The following is a 19,334-nucleotide window of genomic DNA, read 5'->3' as shown; positions in this document are numbered from 1 at the left end:
AGTGGTAGATGGGACTTTGAGCTCATGGCCACCTACCTGTCTTCAAGCTACCCAATCCCCACCCTCAGGCAGACACAGTGGATGGGAACCATTTGAAGTGAAAATATGAACATTATTTAATAACTGATCTTCTGTAATAAACCATTTGAAAATATTTTACAAGGAATCACACACACAATATTTTACAAAGTTTCTTGACTTTTTTGTCACTGTTGTTTTTCTGACTTGTCTGTACAAAATAGAACAACAACCAAAAAAAAGGGCAGAGAAAAGGAAATGGCCCCCCAGTCCCCCACAGATCCCCCGAGCCCGAGGTGAGGGGGCAGCCAGGTCGGGTGGGTGATGAGAAGGATCAGACCCAGCTGGGGGTTGGACAACTATCTGATGGGGATTGTTTGTCTGTTTTCCTGTTTTTTAAACTTAAAATAGATATTTTTCTATATATGTTTGATTCTTTTTTATTTTTATATTCTCCATTGAGCACCTGACTACACTACAGTTACACACACGCCCCCGCAAGACATGGCTGGCATCTAGGCTGGGTGTACAGCATGGGTGCCCACCCTGGCACCAGCAGCGGGCATGGACCATACACACACACTGAGAAAGCAACAAGCAACATGACATTAATTAACGGAGCCATTAATTAATGCATCACCCTCCCCCCTCCTCCCAGTCCATCTGAACCTCATGGCCACGCCCCCCTGCCCTCAGTCCCCCACTTGCCCCCAGGCTGGGATGCCTTTGGGGGAAATGATCAGAATGAAAGGTGTAAAGACATGTGCCTGGGCCCAGCCTCTGTGTGTGCACAGAGTGTGTACATGTGTGTATGTGTGTGCAAGTGTATTCAGCAGGGAGGAGCAGTCTGCCCCCCCCCATTGGGGGCAGGGTGTGTGTGTGTGTGTGTGTGTGTGTGTGTGTGTGAGAGAAGAAACAGGGAATAGGCACAGGCCTGAGTGTGTAAGGGCCAGATTGGGGATGGGATGGCCCAGCCAGGAGTGATCATGTCACTCTGGCTAAGGCAAAGGGCAATGTCTGGTGAAGATTCCTCTGCCAAGAGGTGCAGGCAGTCGCATGTGGTCCCACTGGGGGCCTGACACTAGTGCGAAATGGTTACAATGAGCACCTGGCGGGGTGAGGGACGTTTCCGGGATACTGGCGGCTAGGATGGGACAGAGGGGTCTTCACCCTCTGCCCCAGCATTTGGCACTGTTTGACATTCAGCTTTAGAGACAGAGGACCAGCTGGGCTGCAGGTCAGATTAGAGGCGGGTGGTGAGCAGGAGATGAAGTGTGCACATGCCAACCCTCCCACCGACCCCATGCCCTGTGTAAGGCTTTGTGAGCCCCCGCCCCCACCCCATGGTATATGTGTGTTTGTGTGTGTGTCTGTGTGTGTGTGTGTGTGTGTTCTCCTTGGTATGTCTAATGTGAGTCCAGTTTCTGCCCTCAGGGCTCCAGGTGTGTATGGGGTTGTGTCTGAACCAGTGTCAGTCACTGGCTTGTCACCCCCACAGCTGGAGGAAGGTGGCTGTAGGCCTGAAAGGGGCAGGTGCCCATTGTGGGGCTGCCTCACGAATTCTCTCCTGCTAGAATGGAAGCTGGGATGCACAGGCCTCAAACTGCCCATCTCAACTTCATTATTCCCAGGGAATCCAGATTTGCTCCTGGGTGGGGCATAAGGGCCAGGTTAGAGGAGTCCAGCTGGGGCAGGGCCTAGGTCTCCCGCACAAAGGGAGCCTTGGGGCAGGGTGGGCAGTGGAGGCCTGGTTTGGCACCAGTACTGTGGCTTCCCTGTCCCAGCCCTCAGGGGTGGGTACGTCCATTGGGAATAAGGGGTCTGGGGTCACTTTGACAGTTCAGCGGTGAGATGTGGCTTGGGGGCCAAAGACCTGTGGCACCCTCCTTTGGGACCCCCCCACTCCAAGGCTCAGACCCTGGGGCCTGGCCGCTCAGGTCCTTCAGTGAGGGAGGAGGCGAGGCTCTAAGGCGGGGTATGTGGGGCAGGGGAGCAGGGGAGAGGCGGGGAAGCCTGGAGAGGGGCAGGAGGGGGGGCGCTCAGAGGCGGCGCGAGGCGTGGGCGGGGACTTGGGGCTGAGGCCGGGGAGGCAGGCCCAGGAGGAGCAGCAGCTGCAGGGAGACCAGGACGCCCAGCGACGGCGGGAAGGAAGCTCCGCGGCCGCAGTCTGAGGTATCTTCCTGCGGGAAGAGGCAGGGAGCGTGTCGGCCGGCGGCGCGGGGAGGGGAGAGGAAGGGAGGGGGGAAGTCAAGTGCGCCGCCCCTTCCTCACCGTCGCGTTGTAGTCAAAGCAGATGTGCGGGCCTCTCCGGTATCGCGGTCTCTGCACCAGTTCACACTGCTCCGGGCCGTCCGCTGGGCATGGGTGGGGAGTCAAGGAGGCGGCAGGGCACGGAGGGGGCGCGGGGAGACGGGAGGGGGCGCGGGCGGCGGGGAGCAGCGGGGGCAGGATACAGTGTGTCTCCTTCTGCAGCAGCCGGCCAGCCTCACACTGGCTGCACAGCGGCTTCTCGGCCACCACGAAGAGAAGGTTGGTGTTGGTCAGTCTCTGCGCGTGGAACAGCCTGCAGGCGGCACGGAAAGGCGGGGCGTTGGGGCTCGCCCCTCCCCTCCCCGCCGCAGGCCCCGCCCCTCCCCGCCGCAGGCCCCGCCCACCCGGCCCGCCCCCGCGGGGCCCCATTGGGTCCTCGGGTCCGGCTCCCCGCGGGCACCTGGAGCAGTTTCCGCAGTCGATGATGGCGTTGTAGGAGGCGTTCACCGACCCGAAGTAGTACTGAGTCTGTTTCATGACGCAGCTGCTCTCGCGCGCCTCGGGGCTCCCCTCGGCCTCCGCGGAGTCTGCGGGGCCCAGAGCGCCTAAGCCCCACCCGTACACCCTGGCCAGCTCTCCGGCCCCAGCCGCGCTCAGCCGTAAGCCCCGCCCTCTCTTGGCCGGGGTGTCGTCTGAACTTAGACTGGGGAGGGGAGGTTCGAGGTGGGGCCTCCAGAGCCCGACCTACCTGCCTGGAACCAGCTGTGATAGATGAGGCCATAGAGGAGCTGCTGGAACAAGGACCTGCAGGGTATGAGTGAGAGTGCTCACCAGAGACCAGTGCCCTGCGCCACCACTTCTCTTGTGCCCTCCTGCCCAGGGAGCCCCCGCCCTCCCCTCCTCCTCCCTGGGACTCACCAGGCTGCAGCGGAGGTCCACCAGGCCAGGTTAAGGAAGTCTGCAATGGTGGGCTGCAGTGAAGAGAGGGGCATGGGCTGCCACTGCTGTCCCTGGACCCGGGTCACCCCCAGCTCTCTCCTCAGAAGTGGAGCGTCGTCTGTGGGCAGGTCTCCCATCCCCCCCCACTCCTCCCGCAATCTCCTGGCCAGGCATCGCTGAGGCTCACCACAAAGACGCCCCGCGGTGCAGCACCCAGGTTGCCAGGGGGCTGGGGGGCGCAGGCTGCCTGATAATCGTAGGACTCTTTGCGGGTGTAGAAGGAGTTATTGTAGAGTGCCAGCATCAGGTTGGCGTCCACCTCACTGAAGAACCTGCCCACCTGGGAAGGCCGGGAGGGAATGGGAGGGAATGGTAGTCACGGAGCAGGTAGTGCCACACCCCCAGAAGGCTCAAACCCTGGCTCCCTCCTTCCAACCTCTTCCTGACCCTCACCTGGTCCCACTGATGATTCTGGTTTGACAGCACCAGGAATCCCCCATCATCAATGAGGACACAGAGCAGGTCCTGAGAGGTGGGGAAGGGGGAGGAAGACGGAGACTCAGGCACAGATCTTCCTCCCCAGACCCTGGCAGTCGGGTCGTTGGGTAGAAGGGCCACCACTCCCCCCAGCTCTGGTAAACCTGTGAAGTCAGAGTGGGATGTTGGGACCCCCAGGCCAAGGGATGGGCTAGGAGTTGTAGTGGGGACTAAAGTGTGGGATTGGAGTAAGCTAGGGTTCAGGGCACACATACCTCATTGTTAACCTCGCAGTCCATCTCACAGTGGCTGCTAGGGCCACACTGCTGGGCAGAGAGCAAGGACAGTAAGGTGCCTGATAGTTTCCCCCCTCCATCACCCTTCGTATATCTGGGTCCCCACACTATTTGCAACAGCCACTGCCTCCCCAGAGGCACAGGAACCACTCTGAATGAGTGTTAGGGGTTCCTGGGGGCCTCTAGAGTTAGTACTGCTGGGCTTACTGGCCCCACCCCCACCCAGGTACCTTCTGAGGCTGGTCCTGGTGGGTACGGTTGCTGGCTAGCACCTTGAACTTCTCAGCCCAGGCCTCTAGGTCCAGCTTAACACCTACCACTAGAGAGGACAGCAAGGGGCCATCAATGCCCACCTGCCTGGGCAGCACCCTGCCCATCGTCTCTTTCCCCACCTCTGCCCCAGGCATTCACCTGCTGGCCTCAGTGTGCGCCCGCCCAGGCTTAGCTCCACAGCTGTGCTGACGAGGATGCCCACCGTGTCATTCTCCAGCTCCAGTGGCCTTAACAGGGCTGGAGGGGGTTGAGGAAGTTAGGAGTAGAGCACATGGATCACCCTGTGCTGGGCCTGTGTACCCAGAAGCCCAAGCCAAGCCCCCAGTACCCAGTGTAGTGTTCGGCACAGCCTAGCTCTGTCTTCTCATCTGCCCCAGTCTCAGCTAGCCTCGTGTTTGAGAGGGGTCTCAGACAGCAGAACCTAGCCCTGGCTGAGCAGACAGGGAAGCCCCAACTTCCCACCTGCTGCTAGGCGCCTGGGAGAATACTCACCATCCTGATGTGGGGGTTTGAAGATATAGCCGTGGTTGTCCAGGCTACGGCGATAGAAGCTGGCATTGAAGGGCTCCGGGTTCTCCGTCCAGTCCTCAGCTGCTCTGGTTATCCGAGACAGACAGAGAGGTTGGTGGAAGGGGTGGTGTGTGGGGACCGTGTCTCAGCAGGTGCAAAGAGGCCTGTGGGCAGCAGGGCAGAGGCAGGGTCCTAGGCAGGGGCAGGGTGCTGGGTGGCAGGGTAGGTCACTTACTTGTTGGGGAAAACGCGAGTGATGCCGCCATCGGTGGCAGCAAACACGGCCAGAAGGCTGTACCTGGTGGGGGGGGGGGTGCAGCAGGGAGGTGAGTCATAGGCCTGCCTTCTTCAGGGCAGGGCCAGGGCCTCCGGGCCCATCCCCACCTCCTGCCCCCACAGGCTGGGTGGTGCCTACGTGTTGAGATCTTGGTCCCGCCACACTCGCTCTACCAGCTGCTGTGTGATGCCCGTGTCCAAGATTAGGTTGTGCAGAAGAAAGTTGTTGCCTGGAACGGGAGGGTAGGGGTGGAGGGGGTGTCATCTCATGGCTTCCTGTCCGTTCTCCCCCACATACTCAAGGCTCCAAAGGAGCCTTCCTCACTGCCTGGGCTTGGGTCTGCCTCATACCTGCCCCATCTCTGGGTTCTTTTGGGCTGCCCCCTTCTGGCCTGGGCACTACCCAGACCCAGCTGCCCCACCAGGCACTCACACTGCTTGGAGTCTGGAGTCACTTTCTCCATGAGCTCAATGAAGTTTTTCAGGAACTCGGTGTTGTTGTCTGAGGCATTCAGGTCCTTGCAATACTCTCTGGGGGTGGGGAGGGGCAAGAAGAGTAGGCTTGGGGGGCTGGACAGAGCAGTAGTGTTGAGGCTTCCCCACAGGCCTGCCTGGCTGTTGGCTGAGAAGCCTGGGCCTCAGGCAGGGGCATGTGTATTTTTATGGGTTGTAGCCACTACATGCCTGGCAGGCTGCCACGTCTGAATAGGGGCAGAGCTGACACAAGAATGATGGTCTGCTTCCTCCAGCCTGGCTGTTTCTCCCCCCTGGGTATAGCCCTGCAGGGCCTCCCACGCCTCCTGTGGAGCTGGACCCACACGGCCCACCTGGGAGGCCCCAGGCAGTGTGTCACTTCTGGCTGGTCCACCTGTATGCTGTCGTGTTCCCGCGGGCACAGGGTGGGTGAAGTCCCGGCACCGGCTTCGTCAGCCTGGGTGTGAGACCTCAGCCTGCCGCTTCCTGGCTTTGCACCTCTGGACAGCTCACTCAAGCTCTCCAAGTCTCAGTGTGGTCCATCATACCACAGAGGGTGTCAGGAAGCCAGTGGGAACACGTGGGGCCTCAGACTGGTTGTTCCCCCAGCCCAGAATGCTCTTCCCCCAGAAGCAGACAGGCAAGATCCCTCACTTCCTTCAAGGCCCTTGCTGGGCTCAGGCTCCGGGGCCAGAGAACATGGGAACTTTGGGGGCATGGGTGGCCTGCTTAGGGCTCTGGTCCCCAGGAAATGTTGGCGAGCAGTCCTTCTACCCTGCTAGATGGAGCTCTCTCTCCTGCCCAATCCCTCGTTCACACTTCTGCCACCAGAGGCCTTCCCACTGGCCTGGAGGCAGCAACTTTGGGAGTTTTTAGAATGCACTGCTTCCCTGGGCTGTGCTAGGGCCCATGGTTTGGTGAGGGCACCTGGGGTGGGGTTTCAGCACCCACTTGCTCTTTGGCCCCGATGGTCTTGTACAGTGCCCAGCCTGTACTTCTGTGGTAGCAGGGCACACCAGACACATCCAGAGTGACACCCATCCAGTTGTACTTCAGATACAACTCCCCTGCCGTCCCCCCACCCCCCGTCCCCCAATAATATGTACATTTACGGTTGTGGATTACTTCATTCATTCACTCACCCAACACGTGTTCATTGAGCTTTCCCAAGCCAAAGATACAGAAGTCAAAAAAATAAACAGTCCCCTCTCTCAGGGTCATGTGGGCCACACGGGCCTTTCTCACTCATTTCCACAGTCATTCAGGCACACAGCCCACCCCACATTTACATTCAGACCCTTATGAATGTACACAATTGCTCACAAATACAAACACACCTACAGAGAGTCAAGAGAAATGTGTGGGTGCATGCACACACGTGCACACACATGGAGGTCAGGAATGTCCAGAGCCCCCGTGTGGTGCCAAGAGTCAAGAGTGCCCCTGGGTCTGTGTCGGCTGCATCCACCTGTCCTCATCCAAAGCCAGGTCACAGTGGAGGGCTTCACCACCTGGGGGCCTGTCGGCCTCCTCACTGTGGGCCAAGAGGCACAGGGTGTGCACCCAAGGATGTGTGTGCATGCTGACTGTGCACTTCAGGGCTGGTCCAGGGTGCGGGGCCCCGACCCCTCACTTGACAGAGCAGCTCTTTGAAGGCCTTGTACTCCCCACCTCCCCCCATCCTCCGTGAGCCACCACACCTGAATTCAGCACTGCTGACAGGGGCTCTGGCTGGCTCATCCCCAGACCACACAAACACTGACTGACACAGGACAAGGATGGGGTGCGGGGCAGGGGGTGGGAAGGGCACCTACAGACCAGAGCAGCAGCTGCCCAGTGGAGAGTGTGCTGCGGACAGCCTGTCCAGGGCAGAAAGGGTCCGTCCTGGTGGCCTGGGAAGGCAGGGAAGAGCAGTGGAGTCTGGAACCCTCCTGTCCCAGGTTCAGTGGGGGCTGGCGCTGTCGGCGGCTGGCCACTGCTGCCTGGTGCGGCTGCATGGCCCGGGTATGCACATGGCCGCACATACGGGGCTATGCATGGGGTGGGGGTAGGGATGGGGGCGACACTGCACAGGACACACACACACAGAGCTCCGGGCAGCAGTGCAGGAGGCAGGGCCAGGGCAGTTGGGGTTGGGGAGGACACCTCAGCAAGGCCACACGCAAGCTACCTGGGAGCAATGAAAACATGTCCTTCAGACTCAAAGCTGCTGGGGAGCAGGAACTCAAAATCTGCAACAGAAACGGGGGGTTATCCGGCGGGGGCTGGGGAGGCAGGAGGCCAGGGGGCTCAGAGCTGACAGGGCTGGAGGGACAGGGAAGAGGGTGGCTTGAGGGAGGGGGAGACACCAGCAAAGAGGGAACCCGCCACTTCCACGTTCAAGTTCGAGCCAGAGAGAAGGGGCGGGCAGAGAGAAGGGGCGGGCGGGGAGGGGTGGAGGGCCTGTGGAGACTACAGCATCGCAGGAGGAGGGCAGTTATAGCCAATATGTTGCCCAGGCCTGGTCCTCTGTCGGCAGTGAGTCCCGTGGCGTGGCTGTATATGCTTCCATACGGCTGTATAGCACATATACACGGACACACACACACACATATATATATACACACACTGCTATATATATGCATGGTCTGGGGGAGGCACCGGTCTTGCTCTTATCATATCCATAAAGGAAAAAACCGCATGCTGAGCTTCCTTTGCCTCCAAAGAGACTTTGAGGAAGGGAATTGGCTTTTGGCTGCGGATTTTTATCTCTCTTTCTTTGCTGCAGCTGTTTGCATTTTGGTAGGTCTTGCTTTTGTTCTGTGTCAGGCATCAACATGGCCAAACCGAGGGATTTCTCACGGGCACAGACAGTCCAACCAGAGACGGTATGGGCAGCTGGGGCTGGGCTGCAGTGCATTGTGGGGGTCCAGCGGTCCTTCCTGGACTGGGAGGCTGGGTGAGGGGAGACTCTTGAGGTATCTGGGAATGTCCCCATGCTGTGGGAGGAGGGTCTGGGAGCCAGGAGGGGACACCTGCTTGAACCTGTACACCTGCCCTCTTGGGCTGGAGGTATGAGGGCAGGTGGGGAAGAACAACGAGCCTCCAGGACCTGTTGGTTCAGAGCAGCCAAAAGAGGAGTGCTGGGGCTCCAGAGTGGGGTGCTTTTCAGGGATCCACCAGTTAGGCTGTGCACAAGTTTGAGAGTGAGCATATATGTACATGGGAGAGCATGTGTGTTTGCATAAGTGTGCATGTATACAAGTGTCTCTGTGTGGGTTTGTGAGTGAATCTGAGGCTTCTCTGTGGTGTCTCCCTGCCCAGGTGGATCAGCTACCTGGCTGATCCGCATCTTGGAGGTGTGCCCCTGCTCCTTGGTCTGCTGCACCCTGGGCAGCCCACCTTCCAATCCTGTCTTCACCAAGGTTCCGACCTCTCTGTCACCCTAGGGCTTTATTTTTGCAGAAGAGGGGTCTTCTGTGTTCCCAGATACTCCCACAATGCACTGCAAGATTCTGGGAAGTGGATTAGGGGTGCCTGGAGGGACTGGGCAGTCACTGGTTGGACTGTTGCTTTCTGTTGGGACTGTGAGGCAGGGTTTGGACACAAGCCGACAGGGAACGGGTGTGGGGGAGGGGAAGGAGGAGAAAGAAAAAGGAGGTAGGGAGACTAGGCTGTAGTTGTCATTGTAACCAGAGCCCTGCATTTCTGGGGACACTGGGAGGGATGTGGAAGGGGGAGAAAAGACAACTCAAGCCAGTGGGGGTAGGGCCTATCCCCCACCCCCACCCAGGCCACTGGGGCCAGCTATATCCCTTTTGCTGGACTAAGCTGGACAGGGCCCCTTGGGCTTCCTGGGCCATCCCCTGGTTGCTCTCCATGCCCATCTACCCAGGCATGCCCTGGGAGCGGTATCTCTGTGCACCAGTGGTGGAGACCCTCATGAGCTTCCCCCTCCACTCCTCTTATTCTCCACCCGAGTCTGTGAGTTCATTGCCTACGTTACTCCAGAGTCTCTGGCTTGGGTATCTCTAAGTGCCAGAATTTTTCTTCACTCCTAGATTGATTCCCTCTGAGCTCTTTTGCTGGCCTTTGGGGTCCAGATACATTTCCTTCCATTCCTGGCTAGGCGCACCATTGGGAGTCTGCTTTTATTCCCCAGGGGAAGGCCTTCTCTATACCTGAGCACCTGCCCCAGTGGCAGTGGGTACCATGGTTGAGCTGGGCCAGCAGGCTTTAGCAAAGTCTAAAGTAGTGGAGGCAGCAGGGGATAGGGGCGTCAGCACCTAGGCCAGTGCCCTGGATGGTTGGGTCTGCCTTGCTCTCCCAGTGGCCTGGCTGATGACCTATCCTGCCCAGAATCAGAGTGGGGGGCTTCCAGAGCCTTCCAGAGCCAACTCCTTGGAGAGCTGCCAACTTCTGGACCATCTGCCAGAGATCATAGGAGGGAGAACTAACCCAGAGGAAGGCTCATGTGGCTGCAGCTTTCCTTTCCCGTAAGCCTCTCGTAAGCCCCACTGAGGATTCATCTAGCCCTTGCCTATCAGGACTCCTGCCCTGTTGGGTGGGAGGTGGTGGAGAGGCATCCAGCCCTATCCCCACTGTTGAGCTGTCTTGGAGGGACAGAGATTTTGGGGATGGGCAGGGACCTGCCCAGAGGGAGCAAGAAGGATGAGGAGGGGGCCTGAGTTCTCAGAACACCCGGAGACCACCCTGCAGGCAGGGCCAGGAGAAGGGCCGCTGGCTGTAATTGGGGTTTTAGGGATGAGGGAAAAGGCAAGAACTAGAGGAGCCAAGGGGATGCTGGGAGAGAGCCCTGGAGAGCAGGGGTTTGGCTGGTCCTGGGCAGGGAGGGGGGCAAGCAGGGGTGTGAGGGTGGGTGGGGTGGGGAGAGGAGGGTGCACTGGTTCTGAATATACTTGCCCTTCAGTTTGCTGATTGGCACTGGGACAGTCCACCAAGAGAGAAAGCGAGGAAAACAAAAACAACACAAACACAAAAACAAACGAAAAGGGGGAGGGGAAGGGGAGGGGCACAAACAATATTTTATTCAATGGCTGTTTGAATGAAAATATTGTGTCTCATCATCATACCGAAAGGAAACTTCTTGCAAAAAAACGACATGAGAGAGAAAGAGAGAGCGAGAAAACTCAAAGGAGATGAGCCCCAGTCGGCCAGGCAGGTGGGGGGCGCCCGGTGGGGCCGGAGCCCCAGCCTCCCTCCCAGTGACTTCGGGCGGTGGGCAGGCGGGGCCACAGGCTCCGGAGGCCTCTTGGGGGAGGCCCAGGGTGAGCAGGACATGCAGGGATGAGCCACAGGCAGAGGAGTGGGCGAGGGAGGGAAGGAAGGAAGGAGAGAGGTCCTAGAGGAGGAGAGGGGGGTGAGGGAGAAGGAAGAAGAGGCAGGGGGGTTGGGATGTAGGGGATGAAGATGGGGAAGAGAGCAGAGGGAGGGAGGGAGAGAAACTAGGGATGCTGGGAGAGGGGGAGAGGGAAGGAGCAGAAGGGAGGGGGGAAGAGAAGGTGGGGGTACAGGGAAAGGAGAGAGAAGGAGGGAGGGAGGGAGAAGGGGAGAGAGAAGGGAGGGAAGGGGGGAGAGAGACAGAAGGGCAGAGGGGGTCAGAGAAAGGAGGGAAATGAGGATGAGTGAGGGGGCGAGGAGGGGGAGAGAGACCCTGGGGGGTGTGGCACCACAGAGGGGGAGAGCTACAGGGCGCAGGGGGGAGGAGAAATGAGAGGAAGGGGTGTCTTCCAAGAATGCAGCCCCCAGGGGTGTGCGGTGGGGAGGCAGGCTAAGGAGGGAAGACACGCAATAGGAGAAACTAAAACCAAAACCTCAACGGAAATCATGAGAGAATGATCTGGAACCAAATCTGAGAAAAGGCGAGCATGCAGATTTCCACAGACTTTCCGATGGCTGGTGCCCCAGCCTGCGGGTGCCTGGGGTGGGGGTGGGGTTGGTCAGACTGGGCAGGAGGGGCTGCCTTTGCCGCCAGTGGCTGGCTATGCTGCCTGGGGCCGGCCAGGGTGCGGGGCAGAGGCAAGGGTGCAGGGCGCAGGCAGGGGGCGGGCCACTTACACTTGACCTGCAGGATCTGGTCGCTGAGGTTGGCTTGGAGGTAGAAGGTGCTGTAGGGTGGGAGCACAAGCCCGAGGCTAAGGAGGAGGGGAGGGGAGAAGCATCTGTCACTGCTGGGGAGAGGTGGGCCACACTGGCATCTATCCCCCCACTCCATGGCCTGGGAGCTGGGTAGAGTGGCCTGGGCTGTGATGTCCCCTTTCCTGACCACCAGGGCCACCTTTCCCTGTTAGCTGTGGGAGAGTCATTCCCCAGACTCTCATGGAGGCCTCAGAATGCCCAGTCCCAGAGGAAGTCCCCACCCCACTCCCCACCTCCAGCAGCACCCCCCAACACACATCAGGTACCCAGGCAGCCTCCTTAGCCAGGCCAGCGGCAAAATCACAAGGCCCAGAGTACTGTCAGTGAGCTAGGCTGCTGGGTGCACAGCCATAGGATTGGGTCCTTAGTCCCCAGGGACTTAGGCCATGTGAAGCCAGTGAAAAGCAGGCCTGGGGCTTACATGGTGAGAAGCAACCACACACTGGGATTGGGGTGTGAGTGAGACCAGTTCTGGGGGCACAGGAAGACAGCCTGCACTGCCTGGGACTGACCACAGGGTACTCCTCCGAGGGCTGTGGTGCCTGTTGAGAGCAGGCCTGGGGATGTGCTGAGGGACATCCTGGGTGCAGACAACCAGGGGTACAGTCCAGGCAGGGGTGACATGAGGGGCTAGTGTGGCACAGGGAGACATCAGATGCACTGTCTTGTCTCTGTCCTGTGCTCCGGGAGATGGCCCTTGTTCCTGAAGGGCCAGCAAGAGGCCCTTGGGGGACCGAGAGTCCTGGGGTGAGTAGTGAGCAGCCCTAGCTGCTGGTGCTCCACGAGGATCATGGCTGTAGCTGCTAGGCACCCACAGACCCTGGGCTCTGGGGCTGCCCCCGCCTCTCCCTGCCGGCCCAGCCCTGCCCCACTCACCTGTAGTTGGTGCTCCTTATAGGCACCCAGGTGTAGTTCCGCACCACCTCGTCTACGTACCTCTGAGAGAAGAGGCTGGGTCAGGTACTTGGGCCAGTAGGCAGGGGTGGGATGGAGAGTGGGAGGATGCGCACACTGATTCTGTCCCCCTCTACCACCTTCTCACCTCGTCCAGGGACTTGACCAGTGTTCTGATCTGCTTGTGGCCCTTGTTGCCATCAATCATGCTCCGACGGATCTGGAAGCACCAGAGACATGAGGGGTGCAGCCCCCGCTCCCGGCTGCTCTGGGTGCTCCTATCCATCCTCCCCTCCTTTCCCTCACCTCCTCCTTGTTCTCATCCTCCAGCTCGGCGTCCAGGAAGTCCAGAGTCACAGGCTCTCGGAAGTTGGTGGTCTGTGGAGGCAGGGCAGGAAGTCAGGGGTCCCCATTTTGTAGGGTTGACCCTCCTCCTGGCTGCTCCCTGGCTCACCTGGGGCTTGAGGTTGGGGTGCAGCAACACGTAGCCATTCAGGTCAATGGCAAACACGTACCCGTTGGCTCCAAGCTGGGGGCACAGATTGGGGGCTCAGAGCTGGGAGGGCTGGGCAGGGATTCCCCAGACTCTCGAGCTCTTCCTTAGCCTGCTTTCCATACCACTGACAGGCACCATTTGCCTTCCCCGGGCCAGGGGTCCCCACACACCATGTGGCCTTGAACCTGTTTCTCAAGTCCAGCCTGGCAGGCTGGTGGCCCTTGCTGGGGCAGGTGGGCTCCATGGGACCCTGATTCCATTTGGCCTTCTGCCCCCACAACTCCTGATTCTCTTGGAGGTGTCAGGCAGCTGGATGTTCTGCCTCCAGGGGTCCCTCCCTGTGCCCTCCCCACTACTGCCTCCTCCTGCTCCCAGGCTCAGTAGGGCACATAGGGAGGGGGGTACCCATGGAATCCTTGGGTACTTCTTCCAGATAGAAGTGATGGAGGAGTGAATGGGATCCTGGACTCACCCTTTGCTCTGTAGGCTGTTTTCTCACTGCACGTGGAGGACAACGACAGGGGGCCTTCATGTGGCTTGGGCCTGGGCGAGCTGTCACACACGTCCCACTCCCCACCCCTTTCACAACCAAGACTGAAGCTGAAGGCCTGATTTCACTACAGGCCCTGGGCCAGCCGCGCTGACCTTGCCCCTACCCTGCTTTATGACTTTGGTTTTCATCTTCAGTCCTTTGCTCAAAGAGTTTACTGTAACTCTAAGGTATACCTCCTGTCTATTTGACTATCCAGGGGTTGGCAAATTATGGCCCATGGGCACCATATGGCTAAGAATGTTTTTTACATTTTTCTTTTTTTAAAGATTTATTTGGGAGAGAGAGAGAGAGAGCGTGCACGTGCATGTGTGTGCACTGGTGGCGGGGAGGGACAGAGGGAGACATGCTTCTGCTGACTCCCTGCCAAGCGGCCTATGTGGGACTCAGAGCTGACACCAAGAGTCGGACGCTTAACCTGGCGCCCCTGTTTTGTTATGGTTTTACATGGTTGAGAAAGATCATGAATGTGAAAATTACATGAAACTTATATTTCAGGATCCACAAGCAAAATTGTATTGGAGCACAGCCATGTCCATCTATTTGTTTTGTCTGTGGCCATTCTCAGCGCAATAGCAGAACCGAGTATGAGTATTTACGCTGGCAGAGCCTAAAATATTCATGGTCTGGCCCTTCGCAGAAAGTTTGCTGACCCCAGCTCTAGGCCCAAGGTCACCTCCTCCAGGAGCCTTTCCTGACTGCCTGAATTCACAGGTTTCCCTGGAGGTGCTATCATCCCCATCTGACTCCTTCTGCTGAGCCTGGCTTGTGTCCAGGGGGAGGCAGAGCTGGCTAGATGGGCAGATGGATACTTACTGTGTAGTTTGGGGTCAGCCTCTTGATGTCATTCAGAGCCACATCGATGCCCATCACACCCAGGATCAGCTGGTTCTGGGAGCAGAGGCATGGGGCGTGCCATGGGCTCAGTTCCCCGGAGGAGCCCCAGGGTCCAAACCTCATGCCGCTCTCAAGTCATAGTTATCCCTGTCCGGTCTGAAGGCTTGCCTGTCCCTTCTCCATCTCAGGCCTGCTAGGAGCCTGCCCAACCCCCTCAGGGATGCCTGGCCCTTCCCAGGGGGGAGGGGGAACCTTACCTTTTTCTCCCCAGGGCCATCCTGTGTCAGGTTGAAAACAGGGAGGGTCCCTGTCACCACCAATCCCAGCCCCTGAAGGGAGAGGATGGTAGGTTAGTCTCCTGTGGCCAGCTTGCCCCACCCTGAGTGGTCAGAGGATGGGCTCAGGCATAGGCTCGTTTTATTCTTCTCTGGTTTACTCCCACAAAGGGGCCCTTAAGGAACTTGGCCTTGTGGGCCCATCTGTGGGGGCCCGAGGCCTTACCAGAGCATCCTCATACACGTTGGTCCATTGCACCTGCTTGGCCTCCTTGCCAGCTAGCACCATGGGCCTGCCCAGTACGTCCAGATATTCCTGGGGAGAAGGTGACAGGGGTCACAAGTCCACTTCCCACTGCACCTTCCCTGTTCTGCCTCCCTCTATATCAGCATGCCACCAGGGGGCGCTCTCACACCACAGCAGCCCAGCACTCACACTGTGCTCAGGAAGCAAGGGGCTAGGAGGAGGGGGCCCCCTCGGGTCTCACCTGCGTGTTAATGCGGATGGCTCCAATGGAAGGGATCTCAAAATAGTAACCTGTGAAGGAAGGTGAGGCAGAGGTGGGCCTGGGTGGTACTTGGGACCCATGGCACAGGGGATCCTGTACCCTGGGGTGTGTCCAGGCCCCTTCTCTTTCTGGTGTCACTACCCCCAGACTCCTATCCCTTCAGTGCCCCCTTCCACTGCCCCATCAATGGGGCCAATGCCAGGAAAGGGGCCATGAGTGTAGGGGTGCAAGGAAGCAGAGGCAGGGTAAAGGCAAGGGCCTGAGGCTGAGTCCATCCAGGGGCCAGGCCCACATGCATGGATTGGGAGACTGACCAGCAAGCAGACATAGGAGCAATAAACTGGGAGATGGATGGACAACGGACAGACAGATGGTCAGAAAGATATGCAGTCAGATGGACAAACCACATGGCCAAATAGAGACGGACAGTCCCATGCACAGGCAGGTGTACAGTGGATAAGCAGGCAATTGGAAAGCTGGACATACGGGTGGACAGTTGGACAACCAACCCGATGGACAGCAGGGCATGGCCGGCAAGCCACCAGGCAGTGATGCTGGATGGGATACCTTTGTTGGCGCAGGCCATCCACTGCAGGGGTGTGACGTCGTAGTTGTGCTGCCCCACGGAAAAAGTGAACACGCGCACCTGTTTGGGGCTGGAGGTTACTGCTGTGGCCGCTAGAGGACAGCCCTCCCCCTACCGGGTACGGGTCAGGGCGGCCCCCACCTGGGCTGAGCCTCACCGTCCGGTTGGGCCAATTGTACTTCTCAAAGACATCCTGCACACGGTCCTCACCACCGTCCGTGAACATCATGATCATCTTATTGCAGTTGGCACGAGTGATGTTGGACTGGTCAGGAGCAGGGCTTGGGTCAGGTGGCTCTTGGCCCCTCCCTGGTCCCGGGGTGGATTTCCCTCCCCTGGAAGGCCTGGTCCTCAGGCCCTCTCCCCCACAGCAGATGGTGCAATCTGCCCGAGCTGCCTGTTGGGCGCTAACAAGGCCATTCATCTTGATTTCCCTGGTGTCACCAAGGCCAGGCCTTTGCCTGTCCCCAGCCACCCGCTCATCCACCCACGGGGCTCACGTTCTGCAGCTGGTCGAAGGCATACTCAAAGCCGGCCTTGTAGCCTGTGGTGCCCTTGGCCACCATGCCCTGCACGGCTTCCTTGAACACCTTCTTGTTACGCACATTGGCCTGCACCAGATGTGTGAAGCATGACACAGGCTGTGCCTTTTCATTGAACTGTGGGGACAGTGAGGGTGGTGAGCGGCCTCAGGCTGGCCAGGGCATTCAGCATGGGATGGGGTGGGGTGGTCCATTCCTCACCCACCTGCCACCTTGGCACTCACCGAGGCCACGTTCACATAGTCATCATCTGAGAGCGTGTCCAGCATCTCACAGACGGACGTCTTCATCAGCTTCAGGGTCAGGCCGCTCACACTGCCACTCCTGGGAAGGTCATGGAGGCGCCAGGTAGGCCTCAGGAGTTCTAATGCTGTTCCCTTATGAGGTTCCCAGGTGGCAGACTCTTACCCCGTTCCTCCCCATGCCCCTGTAGGCAGTACACACTCACACGTCCACGATGATGACCATGTCCTTGGGTGATGAGGCCCCCTGGATATACCTGCCCGGGAGAAGCCTCAATTAGGGTCAGCCTCACTCGGACCCTGTAGGCCTTGTCTTCCTTTACCCACATATTGATTCAACATGTTTCTATTGAGCGTCTACTGCATGGTCAGACAGTGTTCTAGGCACTGAAGATACCACATTTAATAAAACAGTTCTGGAGCACCTGGGTGGCTCAGTGGGTTGAGAGTCTGACTATGGCTTGGGTCATGATCTTGGGGTCCTGAGATTGAGCCTCACATCAGGGTGTCCCCTCTCAGTGGGAAGTCTGCTTGTCCCTTTCCCTCTGCCCTCCCCTGGCTCATGCTCTCTCTCTCAAATAAATACAAATCTTAAACAAACCAAAAACCAGTCTTTGCCCATTACATGAGTGACCTAATCTCCCAGCACATGAATGACCCCAAGGAGGGATGAATGGGTGATCCAGAGAGGGGGCAGGAGGTATGTTCCCTGGTCTTAGTGGCTTGTCATGTCCCCTGTCCCAGGACAAGACCCTGAGGTCTGAGTCCTTGCTGTGTGTGGGACTGAACAGGAGAGAGGAGGTCATGGGATGCTGCAGGAGAGGCAGAGCAGAGGGTGGGGTGTCCAGGGCTCAGATGGGTGGCGTGGGGGCTGGCCACCCTTGGAAACCCCCACTGGCCCAATCCCTCAGTCCCGAGGGGGTGGAATGCCAGGCAGTGGATGGGGGGCAGAGGCAGCTGGGAGGCCTGCCTGGGTGATGGGATCCATTTTCCAGTGGCAACGATGTGTGAAATGAAAATTGGATAGAGCTGGCTGCGCCCTGCTCCGAGTCCTGGATATCGGGAGGGAGGGGAGCAGGCAGCAGAGGTGGGGGAATGGAGGGGTGTTCCTGCCCGGCTCCTCCTTGCTCACTCACCAGGGTCTCCTTCGGACATCATACAGGTCGATTTTCTTGGGGGCTCGCCATGGGGTGGCTGTGGGAGGAGAAGGTCAGGGGGTCTGGCAGGGAAGGGCCTGGCCAGGGTAGGCCGCCCTTGCCAGAGTGGCTACCCCACAGCCCACAGGGTGACCAACCACCCCATATGCCACAGGACAAGTGGGGGGTGGGTGGACAGGAGAGATGGGCTGACACCTACCTGGGTAGTAGCGAGTGACTCCCGTGGCACTTCCGAAGACCTGCCACAGCAGCGTGGGGTCCTGCCGGCGATTCTCAATGAACACATTCTCCAGGGCTTCTGTCCAGTTGAGTTCGTTAAGGATGACAGTAGCTGTGGGGGAGACAGGGGTCTGGGGTGAAGAGTGCCTGGGCTGTCCCCCTGCTGAACCTCACCAGGACACCCATGCACATATCCCCCACTTAGAGAGTCTCACCTGCTCTCTGCTTAGCTGGGCTCTCATTCCTCAGGGCTCAGCTGAGGGCTGTGCCAGCTCCTCCAGGAAGACTTCCAGGTCCTCACCCCTCCCAAGCCAGCTTAGCCTACCCTTCAGTCAGGCCCCATATGATCAGGCAGGCAGCTGTGGCCTGTGGCCCCTGGAGAGGGGCTGCCCAGGTAGCAGGGGTTGTAAGTTGGGATGCCCATCCAGCATGCTGCCTGGAGCTTGCAGCTGGTCCCTTGGGAGCTCACCCACTCAGCATGCACTCCGGGCTGCAGCCACAAGAAAGCAATTAAGGGCCCGCTGATGGGGCTGGAATTATTCAGCTATTAAGGTACCTGATAAGCTGGAAGCCACTCAGCTCCATGATTAATCAACTGGGGCCAGAAGCAGGCAGGGGCGGGGGAGGAGGCTCTTGGAGGGGCAGGGGCTGTGTCATGATCCTGCTCCAACACAGGCACGTGCACTTGCACAGACATATACATGCATGCACACAGACTGTACTCCCTAACAGGTATATCTGCACTGAGCCTCTGTGTTTCCAGCCAGGTGTGTGAGTCCCTGGTCCTCAAACCTACCTTCCCAGCAGCCCGAATGCTGCTGCGGGCATGGGCACGCATGCTCACACCTGCACAGCACTCTGTACCCACAGGAGGACAGCACTGGGTCTTGCTCTCACACACCCCTGTGACTAGTTACCCCTACCCTCCCTTTCCCCTGACCTCTGGTGGCACATGTGTGATCCCCTGGCCAGACCCGCCCCTGCGTACACTCACAGAACGAGGCTTCTCTCAGATGAATAGGCTCAGTCCCATAGATCCCTCAACTAGGGCAAAAACACAGGATGGCTTGGGCAGCACCCCCATCCTCCAACTCAGGACAGCCCTAAATGAATGTGTGTGTGCATGTGGTATACCTGTCTCTGCATGTGTGTCTTGCATGCAGTATACATGGTCTCTGCACATAGGACACTTGAAGAAACCCACCAGGGGGGATCCCTGGGTGGCGCAGCGGTTTGGCGCCTGCCTTTGGCCCAGGGCGCGATCCTGGAGACCCGGGATCGAATCCCACGTCGGGCTCCCGGTGCATGGAGCCTGCTTCTCCCTCTGCCTGTGTCTCTGCCTCTCTCTCTCTCTCTCTCTCTGTGACTATCATAAA

The 19,334-nt window shown here is 58.7% G+C and overlaps 1 protein-coding gene across 1 annotated transcript in view; it reads right to left on the bottom strand.

Moving 5' to 3' along the window:
- Positions 1 to 91: 91 nt before the first annotated feature.
- The window catches only part of CACNA2D2 (calcium voltage-gated channel auxiliary subunit alpha2delta 2), a 138,379-nt gene continuing 119,136 nt past the window's right edge, over positions 92 to 19,334 (bottom strand). Inside the window, exons 10-42 of the mRNA XM_049098208.1 lie at positions 17,939 to 18,070; positions 17,719 to 17,776; positions 16,789 to 16,839; positions 16,565 to 16,664; positions 16,299 to 16,457; positions 15,956 to 16,063; positions 15,780 to 15,858; positions 15,192 to 15,241; positions 14,930 to 15,019; positions 14,686 to 14,757; positions 14,408 to 14,482; positions 13,000 to 13,074; positions 12,852 to 12,923; positions 12,694 to 12,765; positions 12,528 to 12,589; positions 11,571 to 11,647; positions 10,416 to 10,436; positions 7,684 to 7,744; positions 5,473 to 5,570; positions 5,179 to 5,269; positions 4,999 to 5,061; positions 4,746 to 4,849; positions 4,392 to 4,490; positions 4,211 to 4,299; positions 3,960 to 4,010; positions 3,661 to 3,732; positions 3,395 to 3,547; positions 3,187 to 3,239; positions 3,017 to 3,072; positions 2,729 to 2,855; positions 2,472 to 2,581; positions 2,290 to 2,372; positions 92 to 2,198 (exon numbers count right to left, since the gene is read on the bottom strand). Coding sequence (XP_048954165.1) covers positions 2,058 to 2,198; positions 2,290 to 2,372; positions 2,472 to 2,581; positions 2,729 to 2,855; positions 3,017 to 3,072; positions 3,187 to 3,239; positions 3,395 to 3,547; positions 3,661 to 3,732; positions 3,960 to 4,010; positions 4,211 to 4,299; positions 4,392 to 4,490; positions 4,746 to 4,849; positions 4,999 to 5,061; positions 5,179 to 5,269; positions 5,473 to 5,570; positions 7,684 to 7,744; positions 10,416 to 10,436; positions 11,571 to 11,647; positions 12,528 to 12,589; positions 12,694 to 12,765; positions 12,852 to 12,923; positions 13,000 to 13,074; positions 14,408 to 14,482; positions 14,686 to 14,757; positions 14,930 to 15,019; positions 15,192 to 15,241; positions 15,780 to 15,858; positions 15,956 to 16,063; positions 16,299 to 16,457; positions 16,565 to 16,664; positions 16,789 to 16,839; positions 17,719 to 17,776; positions 17,939 to 18,070 — 2,804 coding nt within the window. The 3' untranslated portion in view covers positions 92 to 2,057. The remainder of the gene's footprint in view (positions 2,199 to 2,289; positions 2,373 to 2,471; positions 2,582 to 2,728; positions 2,856 to 3,016; positions 3,073 to 3,186; positions 3,240 to 3,394; positions 3,548 to 3,660; positions 3,733 to 3,959; positions 4,011 to 4,210; positions 4,300 to 4,391; positions 4,491 to 4,745; positions 4,850 to 4,998; positions 5,062 to 5,178; positions 5,270 to 5,472; positions 5,571 to 7,683; positions 7,745 to 10,415; positions 10,437 to 11,570; positions 11,648 to 12,527; positions 12,590 to 12,693; positions 12,766 to 12,851; positions 12,924 to 12,999; positions 13,075 to 14,407; positions 14,483 to 14,685; positions 14,758 to 14,929; positions 15,020 to 15,191; positions 15,242 to 15,779; positions 15,859 to 15,955; positions 16,064 to 16,298; positions 16,458 to 16,564; positions 16,665 to 16,788; positions 16,840 to 17,718; positions 17,777 to 17,938; positions 18,071 to 19,334) is intronic.

Source organism: Canis lupus, chromosome 20, assembly GCF_003254725.2.
Source record: "Canis lupus dingo isolate Sandy chromosome 20, ASM325472v2, whole genome shotgun sequence".
Classification (NCBI taxonomy): Eukaryota; Metazoa; Chordata; class Mammalia; order Carnivora; family Canidae; genus Canis; species Canis lupus.
This window is presented reverse-complemented; position numbering and strand designations above follow the sequence as displayed.